The 21299-nt window shown below is 43.7% G+C and overlaps 1 protein-coding gene across 1 annotated transcript in view; it reads left to right on the top strand.

The window, feature by feature from the left end:
- Positions 1–438: 438 nt before the first annotated feature.
- Positions 439–21299, top strand: part of dlgap2a (discs, large (Drosophila) homolog-associated protein 2a) — a 133249-nt gene continuing 112388 nt past the window's right edge. The window contains exons 1-2 of the mRNA XM_076108120.1: positions 439–456; positions 9265–9319. Of these exons, the coding sequence (XP_075964235.1) occupies positions 439–456; positions 9265–9319 (73 nt within the window). The remainder of the gene's footprint in view (positions 457–9264; positions 9320–21299) is intronic.

Below are 21299 nucleotides of genomic sequence, written 5' to 3'. Positions count from 1 at the left end.
TCGACCACTGTGTATTTGATGTAAAATACGGATAGTATCATAAGCATACAACTTACTGAGGCAAATAGCTTCAGATATTTGATGTGACTCCTAGTACTTTAAAAACAATGTTAAGTCACTTTTGCACGCGTATCTCGCTCCCAAAATAGTCATTCCCACGTTGTTTTTTTTTGAAGACAGTTTTGCCAACTTTCTGTCATGGAGTGCGATGCATCAGACTAGAGCTCCCCACGTGTTTGGATCCTGCAATAACAGCGGTTTTGGGGCGTGCGCACACCGAGCCAGCTGTAGGACGGAGAGGGAGCGAGATGAGAATACTAAGCAGGCACCTCGTGGCTCAGCATCAGCACCGGGCTGAGTTAGGATTTGCGCACCCTCCAAACTTGGCTTGGGACCTCAGCATGTGAACGGGCTTTGCAGGAGGAGGATCCACCTAGGATGTCAGCTCTGAAGAAGGTAAACCCCCCCCCCTCTCTCTCTCTAATTAATCTTTCAGCAGTAACTCCTAAAATATGATAAGTGCAGGATTTATACATTATTTTTTATTATCTTACAGTAAAAAGAGAAGATGTGTACAGTAGTGGAAAACGGGTGTGTTCAGGCAGTTTGGATGCAGGATTTTCTTAATTGGTAATCTGACTTTTGGACTGCTTTTTTGAAATGTAAGAACGTTCCATAATTTAACTGTATTAAGAACAAAAATGCTAATTTATCTAAATATGGCCATCCATCACAAATAATCAAAATAGGATTTGATTTCTGCATCACTCGGATGCAAGCGAATTTTGTTCTCCTCTGATTTGCCTCATGGATGTCATTCCTGCACTTACATTTGTCCCTGAGGAGGAGGCTTGGACGAGGAGCATTTCAAGCGGAAAAAAGCCCTCTTAGTACAAGGCCAACTTCTCAAATGCATGTTATGTCAGCTTTGATCTCCCCCCGACTCCTCCTTTTTGTGCACTGTCACGTAGTTCTGTATGTGCCATGCCGACTGTAGTCTCTGCGGGTGTGTGACTTTCATTGACTGCATCTGAGTCCAAACCCAGCACCGGCAACCCTGAATGAGAGCGGAGCGCCAGAAAGCTGAAGGAAAGAGGGCATTGGATGAGCTGTAGGTTTTGTAAGAATCAAGGAACTACAATGACCTGTACAAGCATGTTACATAATACCTTGCCGTGAAAAAGGTGATATGAAGCATATGTACAATTCCTACAAGCCCACTGATATACACTGAGACTTGTGACTGGGCAATTACTTAGGAATCAAGCCTCTTCTGTTGCGGGATTAGAAAAAGTTAACTGTTTCTGTGAAACGCTTGTCATCATTTCTACAATGACACATCGTGTTGTTTAAGATTCAGTCCAGTTGCAGGTATCGATGTCTCAGCTCCAATAGATTTCCATCATAGAGCGACACAAAAACAAGGGAAGTTGTGTAGAACGCCCGCTTCAGCACTGCCGCCGAAATCCGCTGCAATGCACAGTATACTCGGCACACACTGTGAGGGACAAAGTGCTGGCTGCCAGCACTCGCATAGTCAGACATCATAATCACAGAGGTGCTAAAAATAGGAGACCATATTCATTGCAATGCTTTAGTTGTACTAAGATGCTCCTGGATGTTGTGCTCCAACATCCCTGCTTAATAATACAAAATGTCTTTATTTTAGTGGTAGACCAGCCTTTTCTCATGCTGCTTGGGTGAAACTTTGATGATGGACTTTTTCACTCGCTGGTCTTCCGAAACTAAGGGAGGAGGGGCACACAAATATGGAAGCTGTGTTTTCTGCCATGGCAACAAGCATGTTTTATTTCAGGTCCTAGAGAGACCTTCCATGTTCATTCATTATGCAGGTAGCGAGAAGTGCTACAGCGCAGTGGCAACAAGCAGTGCAGCAGCAATACCTTTAAGCAATAAGGAGGGTAATTGACAGTATCTTTGCCTGTGTATACATTGCACAATATGCATAGCTTTTGTATACCTAGAAACAGAAGGAGTGTGTGGGCGGACAGGTGAACGGTGAGAAAGACTTGTCGCCTGACTGAAAAATGACTGAAAAATAAATGACTTTCCAGCTTTAGGGAGGGGGCACCTTTCACCTCATCCACATCACTCCCTCTGCTTTAAACTAGAGATGCTCCGATACTGGTGTTGGATATCCATCCGGAACTTGTGCAAAAAGCTGGATGGGATATCAGGGACAATGGGCTGATCTGGTATTGGATACTATTATTTACAAAAAACTATTAATTTATAACCATGTATTTGTGTTTTATTTTGTTTTAGAAAGCAGTGTTTAAGTCGAGCCGGATGTTCCCTGACACATAAAAGAATGATCCCAGTCACTTCCACACAGTGAGGCATACAGTTCATGAATTAAAGGAGGGTATTGGATCGGCACTCGGTGAGTCCAGGTATCGGGACTGAAGGAGTCGGATCGGTGCATCCCTACTTTAAACCATTCTTTCAATGAAAGCCGGATGATTCATACAAGATGGAGGAATCTTACCTCATCCTACGAGGCAATTTATTTACTTAAAAAGAAGAGAGCCTCATTAAAAGCTACCAAAGAAGAAAGGACACAAAAAAAAAAAAACTAATTGGAAACTGACACCATTTCCCCCCAGAAGCTGTTTGTAATTGAAAGTAGCTCGTTTCAGGATATTTCCAAAGCGGCTGTCAAATTGCCTGCACGCACACACGCATGCATGCTTACACAAACAGACTCTCACAGAGTTGTCAATGGGAAGCTTGTATGGACTTTGCCTACTTGGCAGTGACACGATAAGGCTCTCATAATCTGTTTGCAGATGCAGGGAAAACTCCATTATGCGTGTGGGTGATGTCATTTTAGGGGGAGAGGAGCAGCAGCGAATGTAGACAAGCCTGACTAAAAGTAAACGCTCAAACGTTCTGCAGGCGCCTTTCTAATTCATCCACTCATCGGGACCGATGTGTTTCTGCTCTCTCACTTTCATGCTTTCCCTTACCGGCACATGCATCTGATTCTCCTTCTCTCTTTCTGTCCATCTGTCTCTTTTTTGTGTCTCTATTCATTCCCTGATGGATGCCAGTGTTACCGCTAACTGCAATAGCTGCCACACAGCCGCAAGTCCGATGTGACTCATTACAAGGTCCGTTAGCAAGCTGCTTGACTATCTGTAACCTTTCCTCTTGTATTGTAATTGCACAGTCATAAATACAGACAGTTTGATCCCCTCGTTGGTAAAATCATCATTTATGAGGACATAACAGCAGCTGCCTTTGAAAGAGGACGGCCCGTGTGTCCCGTCAGGTGTATGCCTTTTGAAACTCTTAGACCGGAAGCGAAGCTAAATCATACCGTGGTCTAAAAGAATTTACAAATGTGTCCCTTAAGGCCCTACTGTGTTAGCACTGTCAAAACGGGAAATGTAATACTAATGCAAGTGAAAGACCCCGCACAAGTCCCAAGTGTGCTTGAGCTCTGCCTTGTAGAGTATAATAAGTCTTAATACCATTATCGTTGGCGAAAGGCCCAGATCTTTTACAACCGAGTCTTTACTAGATCCTTTAAACCGAAGCAGTGAACTTGAATATATTAGCTCAATGAAATAGCCCGCTCTAGCGAAGGACATCGAGGCAGCAGCTTCTTTTTGGATCGGGACAGGTCTAAGAGATTTGATTCATCTCCAGATATTGAATCAGTGCTTTAATAGCCCCAATGCGGTCAAGCTGTTTAACATAAACGAGAATGTTCCTGCTAGTTCAACCTTGTTACTGCTGTTCAGCGACTAAATACTCGGCATCAAATGATTCTTCAGTAAAAGTCAGAAATCTGTGGCCATGGATGTATGTTGCTGTTACTAAATGGGTTTCACCTCCGGAGAGCTGACCATGGGCCATTTGTTTCATGTATGGCCCCTCCAACTTTTGGCGTATGCACTAATTTGCATTATTATATGTCTCTCATGCAGATGATGCTTGAATGCTTCACATTTTCCCCATATGATTGCCTACCCTTGTCTCGGGTACTGCATGTTCTAAATGGGCAAAGTAAAGTAAAGGTGAACTGGAAACTATGCGTAGTAAAGTGGTAGGCCTGTCTCTCAGACTGAGATTGCCGTAAAGTTTATATTTATATGAATTCTTTATATTTGTAGGAATGCTGGCTGCTATGTATTTCAGACATTTGAGATACATTTGCACACACAACTTTGTGATACTTACAGGGATTTGCTACTGAGTTTTTTTGGGGGAATTTCTGAAGCCCCAGCATGTGGTTTTGTACTATTGCATCGAAAAGGTGCCTCTAATATTTCTGCGTGTCGTATCTCTTCCGCCATCGCTGGGTTGAGTGGTTACGGTGTGCAAACCTTATCTCCGTATCGACACCACTGCATTTGATAACTGGCCCGGGTAAGAAGGGAGCAGACAGCGCTTAAGGCAAACAGAAAGATCTTTGAGCTGCACACTGGAGTGACTCCACTTCCCCTCCGTCCTCTCTGATGTCCATTAGCTCACCAAGACTTGCACTCCAGCTCTCAGCAGCGGGCGCCAAGGTATCCTATTATACACTGCCACTTGTGATAATTGCCTGTACCCAGCAGTAATGGTGTTGGGAGATATAGGTAGTGAGCCTGTATGTCTGCGTGCGCGTGCCTGTGTGTGTTTATGTGGCCGGTATGTAGACAGCTGTTTTGCTTTGTGAGCATCCTGAAACACCGGCTGGACAAGAGGGGTTCCTGTTGGCCGCTCTCTGCGCTGGTCAAACTAGGCTTCAGATCTTGCGCAGAGCCATTAAATAAACCGGGTGCATTGGAGCTTGACTTGCTTTGAGGGATTTACACCGACGTCTAGTACAACTAGGTGGACAGGGTTCTCTCATCCCGGTCACCACTGGGGGGGGAAATCAGAAGTTCGACAACAAGAAGACGACTAATTCTTCTTAATGTCGTAACTTTGCTTTTATGAGCAACAGTTTGTGCACGGGTTAAATCAGAGAGCCTATTTCTGAGGAGACAGGCCCCATCACACAGTAAATAGAAACCGCCCCCCAGACAAGTGGACTTTCTGGGGGGGGGAGTAATCAGTTCTTTCGTGTCCAGAGAGCATTTTCAGAGAGCTTATGTCAGAGAGAAAGTTTCCTCATGGACTGAAATGGTGCGTGATTCACCTGAGTCGGCCCATTTGGTTGTTCGTCTCAGTTAATGAGCATGCATTTGGTTGTTTCTCTGCTCTTCCGCTTCTGCCTCAGCAGTCTTTGTGTTTGTCTCTCCTGAGTGCTCTTATAATTTAAAGTATGGCTCTGTGAAAAGAGGCCACTCAGTACCTGCTTTGTCAGACATGATGTAGCTATATTTGAACCAATAATCAAAAAGGTGTGAAAAAAAACAAACAACAAAATGCGTAAGCCTTGTTTTTTTGGTTTATTCTAAGAACAATAACCTAAATGGATGCATGTGTTGTGCTACTCACTACTGTAGCCTGTAGGGGCTCAGCTGTCTCATTTTGATTTGATGAGTCATTTAAAAAGTGTCTGAAGTTGTGTAGAATGATATAGACTATACTACGATATAGCTTCATATTAACATAGATATTAATGGCTTGTACTATATCTTGGCAATCGTCAGTTTCATAACATTCTTCAACAAATATGCTTGAGATACAGAAAATAAAAAAGTCAATAATTCTGCATTGGCTTGATTTTATAGCTTGATGACCAAAATAGTAAACCTAAATAGTAAACTTTATTGTACCCCATATGTCAAGAGAAATGTAACAGGGTAACAATATGGAGAGTTAGCGGAAACATCTACTTTAGGGCCGCTTAATGAAGTCCCTTTTCTGAAAGCCTCAAGCTCAAAGAGAATAGCAACCAGTCCTATTGGAAGAGCAAGGTGGTAAACTACTACAACGTTGCCAAATGGAGCCTTTTATTAACTCGCTGACTCAATGGTCTGAAGACTCATTCACAACATTTGGCCTCTAGTCCCGAGGGCACTGCTTTGGGTTCTCTTTGCGGATTTCTTCTGTTGAATTGCCATTGACTAAAATGAAAAACTGCGAAACTGAAATTGATTAGTTCTTTTGATTTAATAAAGGTTATTTATTTCAAGTATGGCTGGTCTTTAAAATACAATCAAGCTCGCTAAACACTGTTTTGTATGAAACCAGCTATTCACATCTCTGAATAATGGGAGAAAACAAATCTGTACAAAATATCCGTTTATGCGTTTCCAGTTGTCCCAGATATGTTTTCCATTGGATTGTCCTGGTGTGTCCTAAGAATCTGTCTTGTTGAAACGCGCTGACATAAATCCTCTCTTTGTGCTCATCCCGAGATGAGCACAAAGAGACAAACAAAACGGATGCCCGATGCATTTTCTCATGTGAAATTAGACGCTTTGACTCCAGACTCCAATCCCTTTAAAGTGTAAATGAGAGGCAAGTGACATCTCGGAAACACTGAAGAGTGTCAGTGCCAGTTTGTTTTCCACACTCCTCCAGTACAAGCCTCTGCCAGCCACCAAGCTATTCAGCATCAATTATAACTGTACATCATGCAGCTGTTTGAGTCATCACAAATCAGTCATTGTGTCTCTTATCTCTGCAGAGATATTTGTTTCTTCTACACTTGATTCTTAAATAGCATTTAGTTGCATATCCTGGAATAGGACGAGACACAAGGACGTGCTTTAGTCCAGCAAATTGTTTTCATGTGAAATCTGGACAGTAACAGTCGCCATGTCTTTGTTTTGCCGTCGTCAGTCCACATCTTCAGCATAGTTCTCTCCTGTGAAGTACAAAAAGTACATATTAAGCATAATATAGCAGTTCAAATTAATACAGTAACCCCTTGGTAAAAATGGTCATATAAGCATTTATTCAGTTGAAGGTACATTACATTCTACGGGATGATTAAAGTGTTTGTGATGGTCCAACAAGACATTGGACTTATGCAAGAACCACACATAGATTTGTCACTTACATATAGAATGTGTGGCATTCACTGGCAGTTCTGTTTAACAAACAGGTGGCATTTTTATACAGACAAAGGTGTCGCACATAACACGTATGAAACAGATGATATGATTTGTATGATTTTGGAGTATTTGAAGTGTTTTGTGTGCATGTATCAAACGTTGTTGTGTAAGTGTCTTATACTCCTGCTGTATGTGAATAGCTCTGAGCGGAGGTATTTGCAGGTTTGTGTGAGGAGAAGAGAGAGAAATACATAAATAAATAATAATAATCCCTTCTTATTGGTCCTTGCATTAAGTTTTCATATCTTTTTCTCCCGGGTGTCATTGCCTTTAGGACAAAGTTGGCCCACTGCGGGTCATCCTTTCTCATATTGCTCTGCCCCTTGACCCTGTGGGATGGAGCCAGTCCTTTATGAGGGAGTTATTGTGAGTGTGAGAATTTGTTGTTTGTCTTATATTCCTGTTTTTGTTGTTGTTGTTGTTATTTTAGGGCACCCCGCACGCTAGTTCCCCAGTCTAATATCTTTGTGATCATCACTCCCCCATGACCGCCTCCCATATTACTCATGGACCTCTTTGCTTTGGAAAGAAGTCAAACCACCCCGTCTTTATGCATGTGTCCGTCACAGTCACGGCAATGAACTCTGCTATCGATTTGATTCAGGTAATTCTTTCACGTCTTCAAATACCACTAATGACACTGTGGTAACTTTCCCAGTCACAGAGCAGAACACACAGCCTTATATGGGAATTTAGGGGCGTTGATTATGCAAATGATAAAATCTCATAAAAGCACACCTCCTTATGAACGGGTGGTAAACATCAAGCAGAAACGAGCCACTTACGTCAAGTTGGTCTATTTAAAAGAGTTCAGAGATTGATTTGGAGCAGTCGTAAGAGCAAAACTCACAGGACAAATGAAACATACGAGGACACACGTGCATGGAAGTGTTTATATATGAATGCAGGATTACCTCTCCTCTTCATATGCTGCCGATAAAGTAGAAGATGAGACTGGATGAGAAGAGTCTGTGCTTGAGGCCCTTCTCCTGAATGAATGATGCAGTGGGTTGATATCTCTTTGAATATCCCACGGAGACAAGCCATTAGAGTTCATTTCTCATTTACTTTCCTGGTCTTTTCTCGCTTTTCGAGAGGTACCTTTATACAAATGCCCCTCTCCTTAATTAAAAGGGACACTTATCTGATCGGTCTTGTTCAGGCCCAGAAGAGAAGTCTGATACAGCCACCAAGTGCCAATGTTAACACTATCGCAAAGGAAAAATGGAGCCGAGGGAAAGAAGAGGTGGGCTGTCTATGTAACAAAAGTCATTCTGGACAATAATGAGCCTGTCAGTCAGAGACGAGGACAAAGAGGCTTTCGGTAGCACCTGCTGAGCCACCTCCGCATCTTCTTCTATGTTCTGCTTCCTCTTTCTAGTGGACGTTCTGCATATTTGTGCCTTGTGAGCACCTATAACGGCATTCAGAGTCACAGCAAACCTATAACAAACCTGTCATCTCGCAAAGAAATGAAAACAGGATACTCAGCGGAGGAATAAGTCTTCAGTGTTTCCCAAGAACGAGACATAAACTGTTGAACAGGAGACAGGGGAGGGTAGCAAAATATTGGCAGCTAAGATACAACTTTGGATCGATTTAGATGTTTAGGGATTTAGTGTTCTCGCTGAATAGATTGTAAGACTGCATTATTGATAAGTATGACCTCCTCAGCCTTGTGAGGATTGCAATAATTGTCCGTTGTAAGTATTTGCTGCTACACCTTCCTGGCAAAGCGAAGCTGCTGATGGAGCAGAGAAAGCTTCTAAAATTGGCCCGATGACGTGACCGCACCGGATCGGGCCGATAAGAGTTGCCAGCCTTCTTCCCATCTCAATCCATCTCTGGGCTGTTCCATCCCAATGGATTGTTAGCGTATCATATTTTCCTTCACACACCATTCAACCCACCTTTGACTGTTTTTAGTCTGAATCAGGGACGCACAGTTGAAAAAGAACCTTCAGCACACCGGGACCGTCATTTAGTGCCCCACTGCTCGGATCGCGGTGCAGAAGAAAAGGTCTCGGATAAATATGGCAGCAGCTCCTTTTGATGCAAATGGTGTGAGAAATGGGTGTCTCCTGCGACTCTTATTCGTGGCTCGCAGCATGGCTCAGTGCTTTTCCTCTGAGCGCCACCTTGTTTATCTGCTTTGAGCTGCTGTGATATTAACATATTTCCCTCTTTTCCCTCCCTCTCTCTTTCTCTCTCTCTCTCCTCCTTTGTTGTGTCTTGGAAGGTGTTGCCAGGCATACTGAAAAAGCATTGCTGTATCTTACCAGACAGGAACACAGGTAAGGACCAAACAGATGTCCCCTCTCCAGCAAACACACCAGTCCCACGCAGTGCAGAGGCAGAAGGAGAGGGAGCCCGTCAGTGGGAGTAATGACCGGGGTGGTGATGCCGAGGGATGGATGCTCAGCGGGTGGGTCACATATGTTTTTGGGAAAATTTAGGGGGGGGGAACAGTTGTTGCGATCTTGTGATGATGACAAGCTGCTTCACATCATTGCAGGTGTGAAGAGGTTGCTGATGAAATTGAAGAGCAGGGAGATATACTCAGGTACCTGGCCGCAGTCCTCACAGTAATGACTTCTTCTACTGCTGCTCTCCTTGCGTTTACTTTTGGGGCGACTCAACCTCTCTAACCTCTCGACTGCAACGAGACTGCATGGCCTCCCACACCATCCATCCCACTAACAAAAGCTCACTAACGCTGCACCGACGCGTGTCGGCTACACAGTGGCTACACAGTTGTCGGACTCGTGGCCAGTTTGTCATCCCATAGCTGCCTTCTGCAGTGAACTCGGTCCCGTGTTTCGACACTTGGTTCTGCCAACTGACTGATGTCTACCTTCTGAATGTTGTGTTTCTCAGACACGTGATTAGAAAGCTAACTGCACACCATTCCCAGGTGTGAGAGAAACTTGCTGACGAGTGGAGCAAGGGCTCAGCAACCTTGGCGATAAAGAGAGACTTGGAAACTTGTTAAGAGTTTCAGGTGCTGGAGCTCCAGAGTTATAACCGATAACTGCGAGGCATCTCGCAGCGTGAAATTAATGTTTGACGGGGCATATAGGCGAGATGATCTGCACTTAAGCCGATAAGAAACTCAACAAACTGGTAATTCAGCAGTTTTGCAATTATTTTGTGCATAAAAGCTCTGTAAACCAGACCTGGGCCAAATCAGAATCCAGTCCACTCTACTTGAAGGGTGCCAGATGTGTGGGGCTCGCTGTTATGGGACAATCCTCTTTTTGTGCCACGCAAGTTCAATCAGTTACAGAGAAGTGCGTGAAGAGATTTACAAATGTTAGCCAAAGTTTTTTGCCTTTTAGACTTAACTTTCTCAGCAGGACGAGCTGCTGTGTGTTCAGTCGAGGTGGCTGGGAAGCGCTGCATGAATACGCAGGACCCAGGGGTGCACCTCTCGACTGGTCTCAGAACAAGATGTTCTGACGGAGTGGACAAAATCACCTCATAATGACCTTATGAATATGGATGTGTGAAGCTCTGAAACTCTTCCAGAGGTATTTCAGCAGACGCTGGTGTGGGAAAGAGAGCTAGCCGTAGTCTTAGTAAAGGATGTTTGTGTGTGTTTGTTCATTAGTGCACAGGCTACATTGTATGCATGCGACTGTTAACATGAGAGCAATCGGCTTGACTGCACTTGCTTACAAACTCCATTTGTTTTTTATTTTTTGACAAGACGTCGCTCCAACCCGAAAATGTCCTTATTCTGATTGATTACGCTGTCAAGAAGACAGAGTACGCGGCGCCTCTCTTGAATACTCAGCAGCGGCGCATCAACAAACCTCAAACTACTTTCACCGAAGTTCATAGATCATCATTCAGCCACCGGTTTCCATCGCAGAGCCTTTGCTGAATTGACTTCAGCCAGGCACCCTCACACACACACACACACACGCACACGCACACACTGGCACAGTTGTGAACAACCTCAGTGTCCATACAATGTCTACCTTGGCATCCTGTTTCCATGGCAACACATCCCGCGGCGTCAGTCGCAAAGGCCGCATTGTGTCCATTTTCAGTAAGCATTACTTCCGTCTGCTGATCGGATGATGTTGATCTGTTGTATTTGTCTTTGCTTAAACAGAGAGCGTAAATCATGGGATGAGGATGCTCATTGGTGAGTTCAGCAGTGTGAGCGGGGGCCTGGGGGGGGGGGGGGGGGCGGGGGCCTCAGCAAAGACACACGAGTTGAACGGTTTAGTGCGGGGCTCGAGGAAGGAAGACGTTGGAGGAAGAGGGAAAATGTCTGGGAAATGATAAAGAGCAAGTAAGATTAGAAGAGACTTTGAAAATAATGGCCATGAAAAGATTGGTATCTCCTGCTGCTGAGTACGATTAAGACGCTGCATTGTGTGTGTGTGTGTGTGTGTGTGTGTGTGTGTGTGTGTGTGTATGTGCTCTGCTCCATCGAGCAAGGGGCGCCCTCTCCTGGGCAGTTTCCCAGCTTTCACAAATCACATCTCCTCCTCGGAAGCACTTCCTTCAGCCGCTCCCCACTGCTGCCTCTCACATTCCAAATATTGTGCCTAGAAACTGGTGGGATGAGACTTATTATATCCTTACGCTCTCTCTGTTATCAGTGCGTCCCTCTGCTCGTAAGAGAAGCGTTTCAATGCTACAAATTCACAGATTATGCCTATTTATAGACATTAATTAACTTGTGAATATTTCACCATTTTGTTGCCACTTTTTATGTCCATGCGGAATGTCTGGCACCCTTTCATCATCTCTTCCATCCCCTGTCCAGAGCCTCTCTGCTGCTCGAGCATTTTGGAAAAATGTATCTAGTAATTTACACATGACTCAGTGAAACCTAAAATCTGACTTTTGGAAGATTCGTCTGTAATAGTGAGAACATGTTCACATCCACTGCATGAGCAGCAGGGTACCTTTGTTGCAGAGAGCAAGTACATCACATTGCTTATACCACAATTATACCATGAATGCAAAGATGCTGTACAGAGATATGCTGACTGGTCAATTCTGGGATGCCCTTCTGTCATCCTTTGCAGTATTTGGACACTACTGTTTTACATTCATGGCCTTATATCCTCATCGATTTTGTACAACCCACCTATGCACACACACACACACACACACACACACACACACACACACACACACACACACACACACACACACACACACACACACACACAAACGTTACCCATTGCCTCCATTTACAATTCCCATGTGTTGTACTCTGTGTGCAGGTAAGTGCACCTACTTTTATTGTTTGTCTTGCATTGTAAACACAGTATTTACATATGGTTTTCAAATGGTGGAGCATGCAAAGTTCAGTTGTTGTGCTTGAAGTTTGCTGCTGTTTTTGTGAAACCCCCATCATGGTATTTGTTGCATGTGTTCTGTATAGTAAGACAAGACACACATGGTAAGTTGCCACAGTTCTTTTCACAAAATGGCGTTCGAGTAGAGTAGCTGGGTTACACTCACATAAATGTTGTCTTTCATGAGGTAACGTTCCACTCCTGCTGCGTGTTTTGTGTCAATTTAAAGTGGAAGGGTTTGTCTTAGGACATGTTGCCATGGAAACAAGTTGGCCAAGGAGGACTCGGGGGATACGGAGGAGACTCCAGAAAGCAAGAGATGAAAATCATAACAAACTTTAAAGGCGCACGTAGTGAAGTGCAGATCTATGCCAGGTGTGTCTGTAACAAGCAGACACACCTGGCATCGGGCGGAGGTTCCCTCAGCTGTGTTAACACTAGTCGCCCCTACCGGCCGGGGGCTGATTAAAGGTAGCGAGTGAGGAGTCAAGAAGGCACTCAATGGCAGTATGAAACAGGCTATAAAAGGTGTTTTTGAAAAAGTGTGAGTCCATGCAACCATGCGAGGTCCTTGAGCATGCAACCATGACTGGCCACCCACAAGATGATGCAGTTTGGTGCCGCAGTACGCGAGATTAGCCATGGACAGACACGGACAAACACTCACTCACATGGCAGAAATAGCAGAGATAATTATCTGGGAATTGTGCTTTAAAGTCTGAACAACGTCATAACATTTTGTGTCGGGGAACGTTTTCTACTTAATCCTAAGAGCACCCTGAATACTTATATGTGTCCGCTGTCTGAAAACGTCCTGTTTTGTCCTCATCCAGAGACAGCCGAAGTCCTTGAACTGCATCGGTCTTCTCTTTACCTCACTTAGCCTCTGTCCAATGTCACAGAACGTCCGTCTTAATGCTTCACACGTCCTGCCCGAGCCTCCCCGTCCCGCTGTGACTCTGACTGACACCGGAGTGAATCAGCAGCTGCTCTATTAGTTTGAGTAATTAACGGGCGAGCTGTCGCCTCTCCCTCTGTGTCAGCCGTGCTTTTGTGAATGCATACACACACACATACACACACGCCGATGCGCATGGACACCCCGTTTTCACGAGCACACAGTCAGTCGGAGCACACATGCATAATGTGTCCTCCAGCAGACTTGATATCAATCTGTAGCGAGGCAAGACAACCAGGGCGGGCCTGTCTCCCTCTGATAGCTCTCAGAGGCCTTGATGCCAACTCTGTATGCACTTCGTACCCGCTCGACAAAAAAAAAGAGACGCCCACAGAGAAAGGGAGACGCTGTATTAGAAAGATACGAAGCATAAATAAGATGTGTGGACTGCATGAGCAAAAAGAGCGGAAGCAGATTAGTGAATATGCATGATGATGGAGGGGAAAAACAAGAGAGAAAGATGAGAGAATGAGTGAGAGCTGACAGAGTAGAGTGTGCTGTGTGCCGAAGGCCCTCAGGAGCTCTCCTCATGTCTGCTAAACTCTCGACAAATCCTGCACTATCTCTCCTCCCCAGCCTTCCCTACTTTCTACTGTTAGTCTGTACCCTTGACACCCCCTACCCTCCCTGCTCTCTCCTCCTCTGCACTCCCTCCTGCACCGCCGAGGCGTACCCACTGAACTGTTACAAGAGTTGGTAGCTCTGAAACATGGCCTCTTCCTCCTGGACCCTGTCTCTACGCAACTGCGCTGCCGCGGCAACAAATTGACTGTAAGCAAATATGACACAGAGGAATAATGGATTAGAGGTACGTACACTCAGTGATACTTTTAGAAACACAGCTCCCATGTGTTGTCAGAGATCTCTGAAATAGGGCACGCTAGTCATGGTGCAGTTTAGCTGAATATTCATCATGCAGTTGCTGGTTGTTGGTGGATGGCATTTTGCCCGCTGATGATGTAAGCTGGTGTTGAGACGGTGCCCTCCTGATAACCCTGTTGCACTCACTCACAACAATACTTTGCGTGATAATATTGTATCGATACACAGACGCCAAATAATCGATCTTTTATAATATAAACTATCAATATTGCAAATATAAATGAAACCTTTTTCATTACAATTACTTTTTTTTAGTCATCAAGATTGTGCTGAGTTTGTTTTTCTGGTACGGTCATGTTTAAAGTCAGCGGGATTGGCAGGAAGTTGGTCAAAACTAAGATGGAGTGTTTGTCATTGTGTCTGTTTGACTGTCGAACCAAATTTGCGGGGATAAAAATGATTGAAGTGAGATGAACAGAGTGAAAACTTAATCGTGTTGGATAAAACGGAAGACAAACTGCACAATTTGCTGTTGAAAAAGGCAATAAATCGCGATATATCGCAGTATATGCATATCGCAAAATGTCTAATATCTCCATAACATCATATCGTGACTTAAGTATCCTGGTAATATTGTGTTGTGGGGCCTCTGTTAATATCCACCCTTCCTACTTTGTAACATGTTTATATCGATAAACGGGGTATAGATGGTGGCATTGCATTCAGATTAAAGTTCCCATTGAACCAGGCGTGCCAGCCATTGCCTTTTAGCCTTAGCAGATACAAAGTAGATATGAGGCCTGATCAAGCAGCCAAGTATCTGCTCTTTGCTTGGGCGAGGGTAGGACTTGAGGATATTCTAACATTAATACTGGTCTTCCACAGGAATGCCCACCCAACTGTGTTCCCTGTTTGTATCGATGACTGTGAACGTTGGAGAAAACCCCATTTCTTCAGTGTCGTACTCCAGGTGTGTGTGTTCGTGAGTGTGCTGCTCACTTACCTGCCCGTGAATGCCTTCGTGAGTGTGCGCTTCATCTCTCTGTAGAGACTCCTGTCATCAGACTACACGGTGTCTGACAGGAGGACAGCTGGTCTCTGTGGACTGTCTGTCTCATTTTGTCCCTGACATAATGAGCGAGCTGGGAGTAAGCTTTGATTTAACGCTGAGTCACTCCGTTCCAAGCTGCTTATTAATGAGTGAATGACGGTGGCAGGACGTGAAAGAAAAGGGAGGAGGTCCCGTTGTTGTTGCTATGATGGCAATCCCTTAATTCCCTTTAATTCTTTCTGTCTACTCTTCATGCAGTAGATGGTACATTTTGCTCTCATGCTGCTGAACACCTGATTTTAATTCGGTTTTAGTCTTTGTCTTTTGATCAAAATGTAGATCAGATTTAGCTTGAGAGGAGAAGCTATTAACTATGCATATATGAATTATGCATAATTTAAAGCCTTAATATAATTTAATCTGTTGAGTTATACCAACGACTCACCCCCAGTACAGTTGTCATGAACGGGGAAAAGAAACCTAAAGTGCATTTTGTACCAGGCTGTAAACATGTTTATTTCTGCTGTAAAGTTGGACATTTTACCATTCGGGTCTTTGGAGATCGACTCGATTTTGGAACCAGGCTCCATTCGCCATTTGAGGAACTGCAGTTTTTGGCTCTTCCACGTTAGCTTTATGTATTGCCGCTTGGTTTAGGCATAGACTGCCAAACCAATACGTGACGATCTTGTTTGGTTAATGAATGAATATTGTTTTGATTCGACTGTGGTTCACGTCACGCCTTTCAGTGACTGTGCATGTGCTGTACATGCAAGATGAGGATTGAAAGAGAGGGGCATATGTGTGACATGTCTTTTCCTTGAGGACATTGAGGGGAAAGCTGGAGCCTACCTGCATGTTAATACTACGTGCCTCCATGGAATAGCCAGATGAAATTGGGGTTGCAAGGTGACAGAGACGGGTGATTGTAGAAGCTCATCTGAAATCTGTAGAGTGGTTGTTCAGCTAGATTGTCCAAACAAAGTCGGACAGTGTTTGTGCGTGTGTGTGTGTGTGTGTGTGTGTGTGTGTGTGTGTGAAGGTGATAGTGAGAAATAGCTAGCTGTCTGCTATGCTCTGATGCTCCCAAGTGTCTCACCGCAGACTGTGTTTCACAGTCCGTCTGTGTAGAGTGTCTCGCAAAACGGTTGTACGTGTCAGAAATGATTCAAGTCAAAATGAAGAAGTTGGAGTCGTTGCCTTTGAGTAAAAAAAATGGAGTCTTGGGCTTACTTCACACAGACACTGGCAGAGACCAGCTTGCTGTGTATCTTTGATCGGCATGCGTGTGTGTGTGTGTGTGTGATAGATAGCCCACTGTCGGTCATTATTAAGGTCTATTTAGCAGCAGATAACGAGAGCATAGAATGTATCAGCTAATTAACCCCCCCTGTCCTATCGTCATGCGGCTACACTGCTTTGTTACTACACTCCGTTTCATTGTCAGTTGTTCCCACAGTCGACCAACGGAATACAATTGTCATTGTGTGTTTTAACTTCCTGACATCGTGGTATCTGGAAGGCTTTCATGCCATACACGGGCTTGCAGTGAAGGTGCATTTATCGTATCGTACCTTCCCCCCCCATAGTTCCCCTGTAGCTATGCTGAAAAGATGGCACCCATTTGGCAGCCTGGAGCTCTTGTGACACCTGACAAAGACTGAGCTCCACCTGTAGGTCCGAACATTTCCGCAGGCGGAACAGTTGTACGTCTTTCTCTCTGTTATGCACAGCGTTTGTTATTCGTCTCGTCTCTTCACATTTATCACTGCGCGTCTCTCTTTGCTGACACGTGCAGTGTCGGATGTGTCCACCGCCATCACCAAGTAAGAGCAAGCAAATGAAAAACAATGTCAGTACAAACACTTGTCTTACTGTTTGCACTGTCAAATGTCCAGGTTCCAGAAGGAGGTTATAACTCACACTATCACTTCTCCCTGAACAAAACGTTTTCTCTGCCTGTCAGCCAGCATTGTCGTCTTTTTAGTATTTACCACAGTTCAAGTTTAGTTTCGTTTTTTTGTGTTGTTTGCTGTGACAGATAACAGTGACCATGCCTGGTAACAAGATCAGTTTGTTTTACAGAGGAAGTGACATTATCTGTGGAGGGGCTGTGGCCGGCGGGCCAGCGGCTGGCTGTCTGGACAGGCTAGCTGTGATTTGATTAGCCAGGATCACAGCCACAACAAAGACGAGGCAGGAAGTCAAATACCAACAAGCTGCTTTGTTATGACTGATCCTCTCTTGTCTCGTGAAGACATTGACAGATTTAGGACTGCAGCTATCAATCAATTGAATTAACATAATATTGTTCCCTTTAATTTCTCAATGAATCGATAGGTTTTCTTTTCTAAAATGTCAAAACATAATGAAAAATTCTCACATCGGAGAAGCTGGAACAAGCGATGTCTGGCCTGAAATTACTCAAACAATTAATTTATTATACACACACACAGACACATATATATATATATACAGTACTGTAGTCATACATGAAGTGTGCCTTGCACAGTTGTATTGAAGGGAGCATTCGTTGAATAAGCCGTGTGTGTAGCTGCTGTTACCAGTGTTGTTTGGGATCTTTGTGGAGCAGAGGTGACTGTTTGCAGACGTCCATATTGGATGTGTGTTCAGTATCACCGCTTCAATTTAGTATTGTAAACAAGCTCGATTCTGTGGGAAAGACATGTTTACTTTCAGATATGCAGATAGAAGTAGCGTATGACTTTATTCATAGGATAAATACACTGCGCCGTTTGTCAATGATGCTTATCAAAAAAATCATATTCTCACTGGGCTCATTCTTTAAAAACTTTCTCTTGTTTGACTTCCCTCTGTCATTGACCGTTCAGGCTGGTCGGGACCATATTCTGCTCTAGATACTGCCATCTGTGAGTGCCACTGTCCATTGCTTCTTTTGCCTCCCTCATCTCGCTGACCATGAGTTTTTATTTTTTATTTTTTTTGTGCATCAATGCACATCTGAACCACATGCTCCTAGAGCGCACACGTCCACACAAACACCATTTGTTCAATATAATTGAATGTGTTTATGCCCAGAAGGGCAGGCGGATCAAGACCAATTCAAAATAATAATCACAAAAACAGCATGGACGTCCACCCTCGCACTGTTTGTGAGCATTACTTTGGCTGATGGTGATAGTTCACTAATAAGAAACATGCATAGACCAACACTTTGCCACCCTCTTCTGCTCAAGGACACGGAAAGTGAGACCTCAGCTGTAGCTCTCTTTGAAGTTGTGACTGACTCAGGCTTTTATTGTACCGAGTGTCGGCTATTTCAAAGAGTTTCTCACATTTTTCTCGATGTGTCATCAGTTACTTCTCTTTGTCACGGGGAATCGTTATTTCTGGAGTGACCTTCTCCTTCTGTTCTGTCATTGCCGCGCACAAATTGGCATTTTTGCTTCTTTTGTGAAGTCTTCTGAGAGTCCCTTTATCAAGGTTGCAGTTGGAGTGGGTTGTCGATAGCTTTAGAAGCAAAATGATGAGTTAAAATGCTCAGACATGAAAGAAGGAAGGCTGACTCCCAGTGGTGGACGCAAACCATGTAGAGGAAAACATGTGTGAAGTGTGGGTAACATGTTTTTCATTGTGTAGTATTTCTGTTGTAAAGATTGTTGCGGATTAACCATTTAATCCACAAATGATTTTAGCTCTAGAATAGAGCAAATATGGACCAATCAGTGTCCTGCTGTGTTAGAATGGCATACTAACACACTACTCAGTATGAGTGGTAGATCAGTATGTACTGCATACTACCTACTGAATAAGCAATTAAGCACGATTTTACTAGCAGACTGTTGAACACTGAATATATACTGGTATGCTCAAGCGACAGCTGGTTCGGTTTCAAGGCACCCCACCAGCAGCTCTGTCACATCTCCGAAAGCAAACGCAGCAAATTTAGATTAACTGGCCACATATTGGGAAATCTCAATGGCTACTTTCTCGCCTGAAGCCATATTAAAACTATATAAAGTGACATATTAACAACTTTTAGCCTGGCTCAAAATCTCACATGGCTGACGTCTGGTCTCAAAGCACCCAGAGTGCAGTGCATTGTGGGCATGTGCAGTAAGCTCACTTCTCATGCTCAGAAATTCTTGTTAATGTGGTATACATGAGGGCATTTCTCGCATACACAAAATCCCCATACTACGCAGTGTCAACGCACTAAGTATTCAATTTTACCCCATTATTAGTGCGACTAGTATGTCGGCATGCGATTTCGAACACGGCCTCAGTCTCAGTGCCTCTCTAGTGACGTCCTGACTGTCCGATTGCGGTCCGAGTCAAACCTCCAACCGGGCCAAGGATAAAAGACGACCAGTGTCAACCTCATTCCACAGCTCACCAGGATGACTCACTGCTCAGGGTTAAAGTTTACAGTGTGTCGTAGACATTTAAGAGAGAGAGAGAAGGATTTGTAGGATTGGAATCGCCCAAACTCCATGCAAAAATAATGTCATCGCAAACACTAATTTAATAATTAATCCCAGTCATCAATTCTTTTCAATTCTGTTTTTGATCTCTTTTGAGGCGCTGTCTTAAACGCTTGAAGAAGCTTATTCAGTCGTGGAAAATTATCTTTGGTTTTGTGACAAGCAAGACAGTAGTGCTGACACTCCATTGATGTTGTGTAATCTTGTTTGAAAGCAGAAGATTAGAGAGCTGAATTTGACTTGAAGAGGTAGACTTAATCAGGAAAGACAATTAAATGAGAACGATAACATTACCACGGTGAGAGACAAGCAATCGTTTAAAGGGTCAAAAGGAATAGTTCTGCATTTTGGGAAGTACTCTTATTTTGTCGATGAACCATTTCTTGACTCTTGTCTTCAAGGTGAAGTTGCCAGAGAACGAGCAGAGACTCATTTCAACATTTTTGCTGTTTATGTACAGATGATACAAGCCAAATCTGTTGTTTGTTTTAATTATAAAAACATTTTATTAATTATTTATTCATCTTTGTACTTGTACAGTTTGCTTGACCAGTCTTTATGCTAAGTTAAGATAATTGTCTCCTAGGTCTAACTTCGTTGAAAGAATTCTAACTATTCCCTTAAAATAAAATACAGTCAGTATGTACTTCAGTATTTCAATCAAAACCCTGCAATACTACTGATGATAAACGCATCATAAAGCTTTTAAACACAAAGCATTAGGGGACAAATCAGTCAAAATTGCTCAAAACATTTGACTTGTTCCCGTGAATGACAGCCAATCACAGCAAAAGCTAGAGGTGCTGGACCTCGTTATTTAGTGAGTGAAATGAAATAAATGTCACTGTTCTGTAATCTAACATTCAAAAGACCAAAGTAGATATTAAGAGTCTGCAATCTAAACGCCAGGATTGTGATTTATCAGCTCTTTATAGTGCCGTTGAGGACAAAGGAATGGCGAACACCAGTTGCTCTGTTCCAAGCTCTCAGTAGGTGAGAGGCCACATTAAACTGTATTAAATTGCATTAGATGATACATCTATTAGGGCAATAGCTTGACAGTTCATTGATGCAATGGACTGCATTTATATACAGTGTAGTGCTTTTCTAGCGTCAGCGGCCACCGCATTTTTCCAACACAAGCCAGCATTCACGCACACGTTCGTACACAGGTGGCAGAGGCTACTATACAATGTGCCACCTGCCCATCAGGACCATATGTTGATTGGACGTTCGCTTTACCCCTTCATCCACAGCTGCTCATATTGATGTCGGCAATTAGCTCAAAGCACCGCTGTGCCTAATTACAGCTGCAAATGCTGCTATGGCTGCAGGCTCTTGCTCTCGTTAATACTTACATTACAAGCTGCCCAAACGTGCACGAGCAAAAGTGATTCAAGGTCATATTATCACGGTAATATTCTTTCAAGATGACATTATGTTCACAGGCCAAAAATCAGGTGCTTCATAATGAGCTGAGAGGGTGCCCTTGAAATCCTACATCAACATTAGCACCTTACGTTAACCTTTGCAGGGAACAGAAACGTAAAGCCGATGTTACAAATCACGCAGGCCTGAGCGCGGAAAACAAATATTGGTTTCCCCCGGCCGAGCAGAGCTTGTGAAAGCAGCGCTTCTCCTAAAGCAATAAAA

Source organism: Anarhichas minor, unplaced genomic scaffold (assembly GCF_050575085.1).
Source record: "Anarhichas minor isolate MPS153535 unplaced genomic scaffold, ASM5057508v1 ptg000040l, whole genome shotgun sequence".
Classification (NCBI taxonomy): domain Eukaryota; kingdom Metazoa; phylum Chordata; class Actinopteri; order Perciformes; family Anarhichadidae; genus Anarhichas; species Anarhichas minor.
Note: the sequence above shows the minus strand (reverse complement) of the source record. Positions and strands in the feature narration are given on the sequence as shown.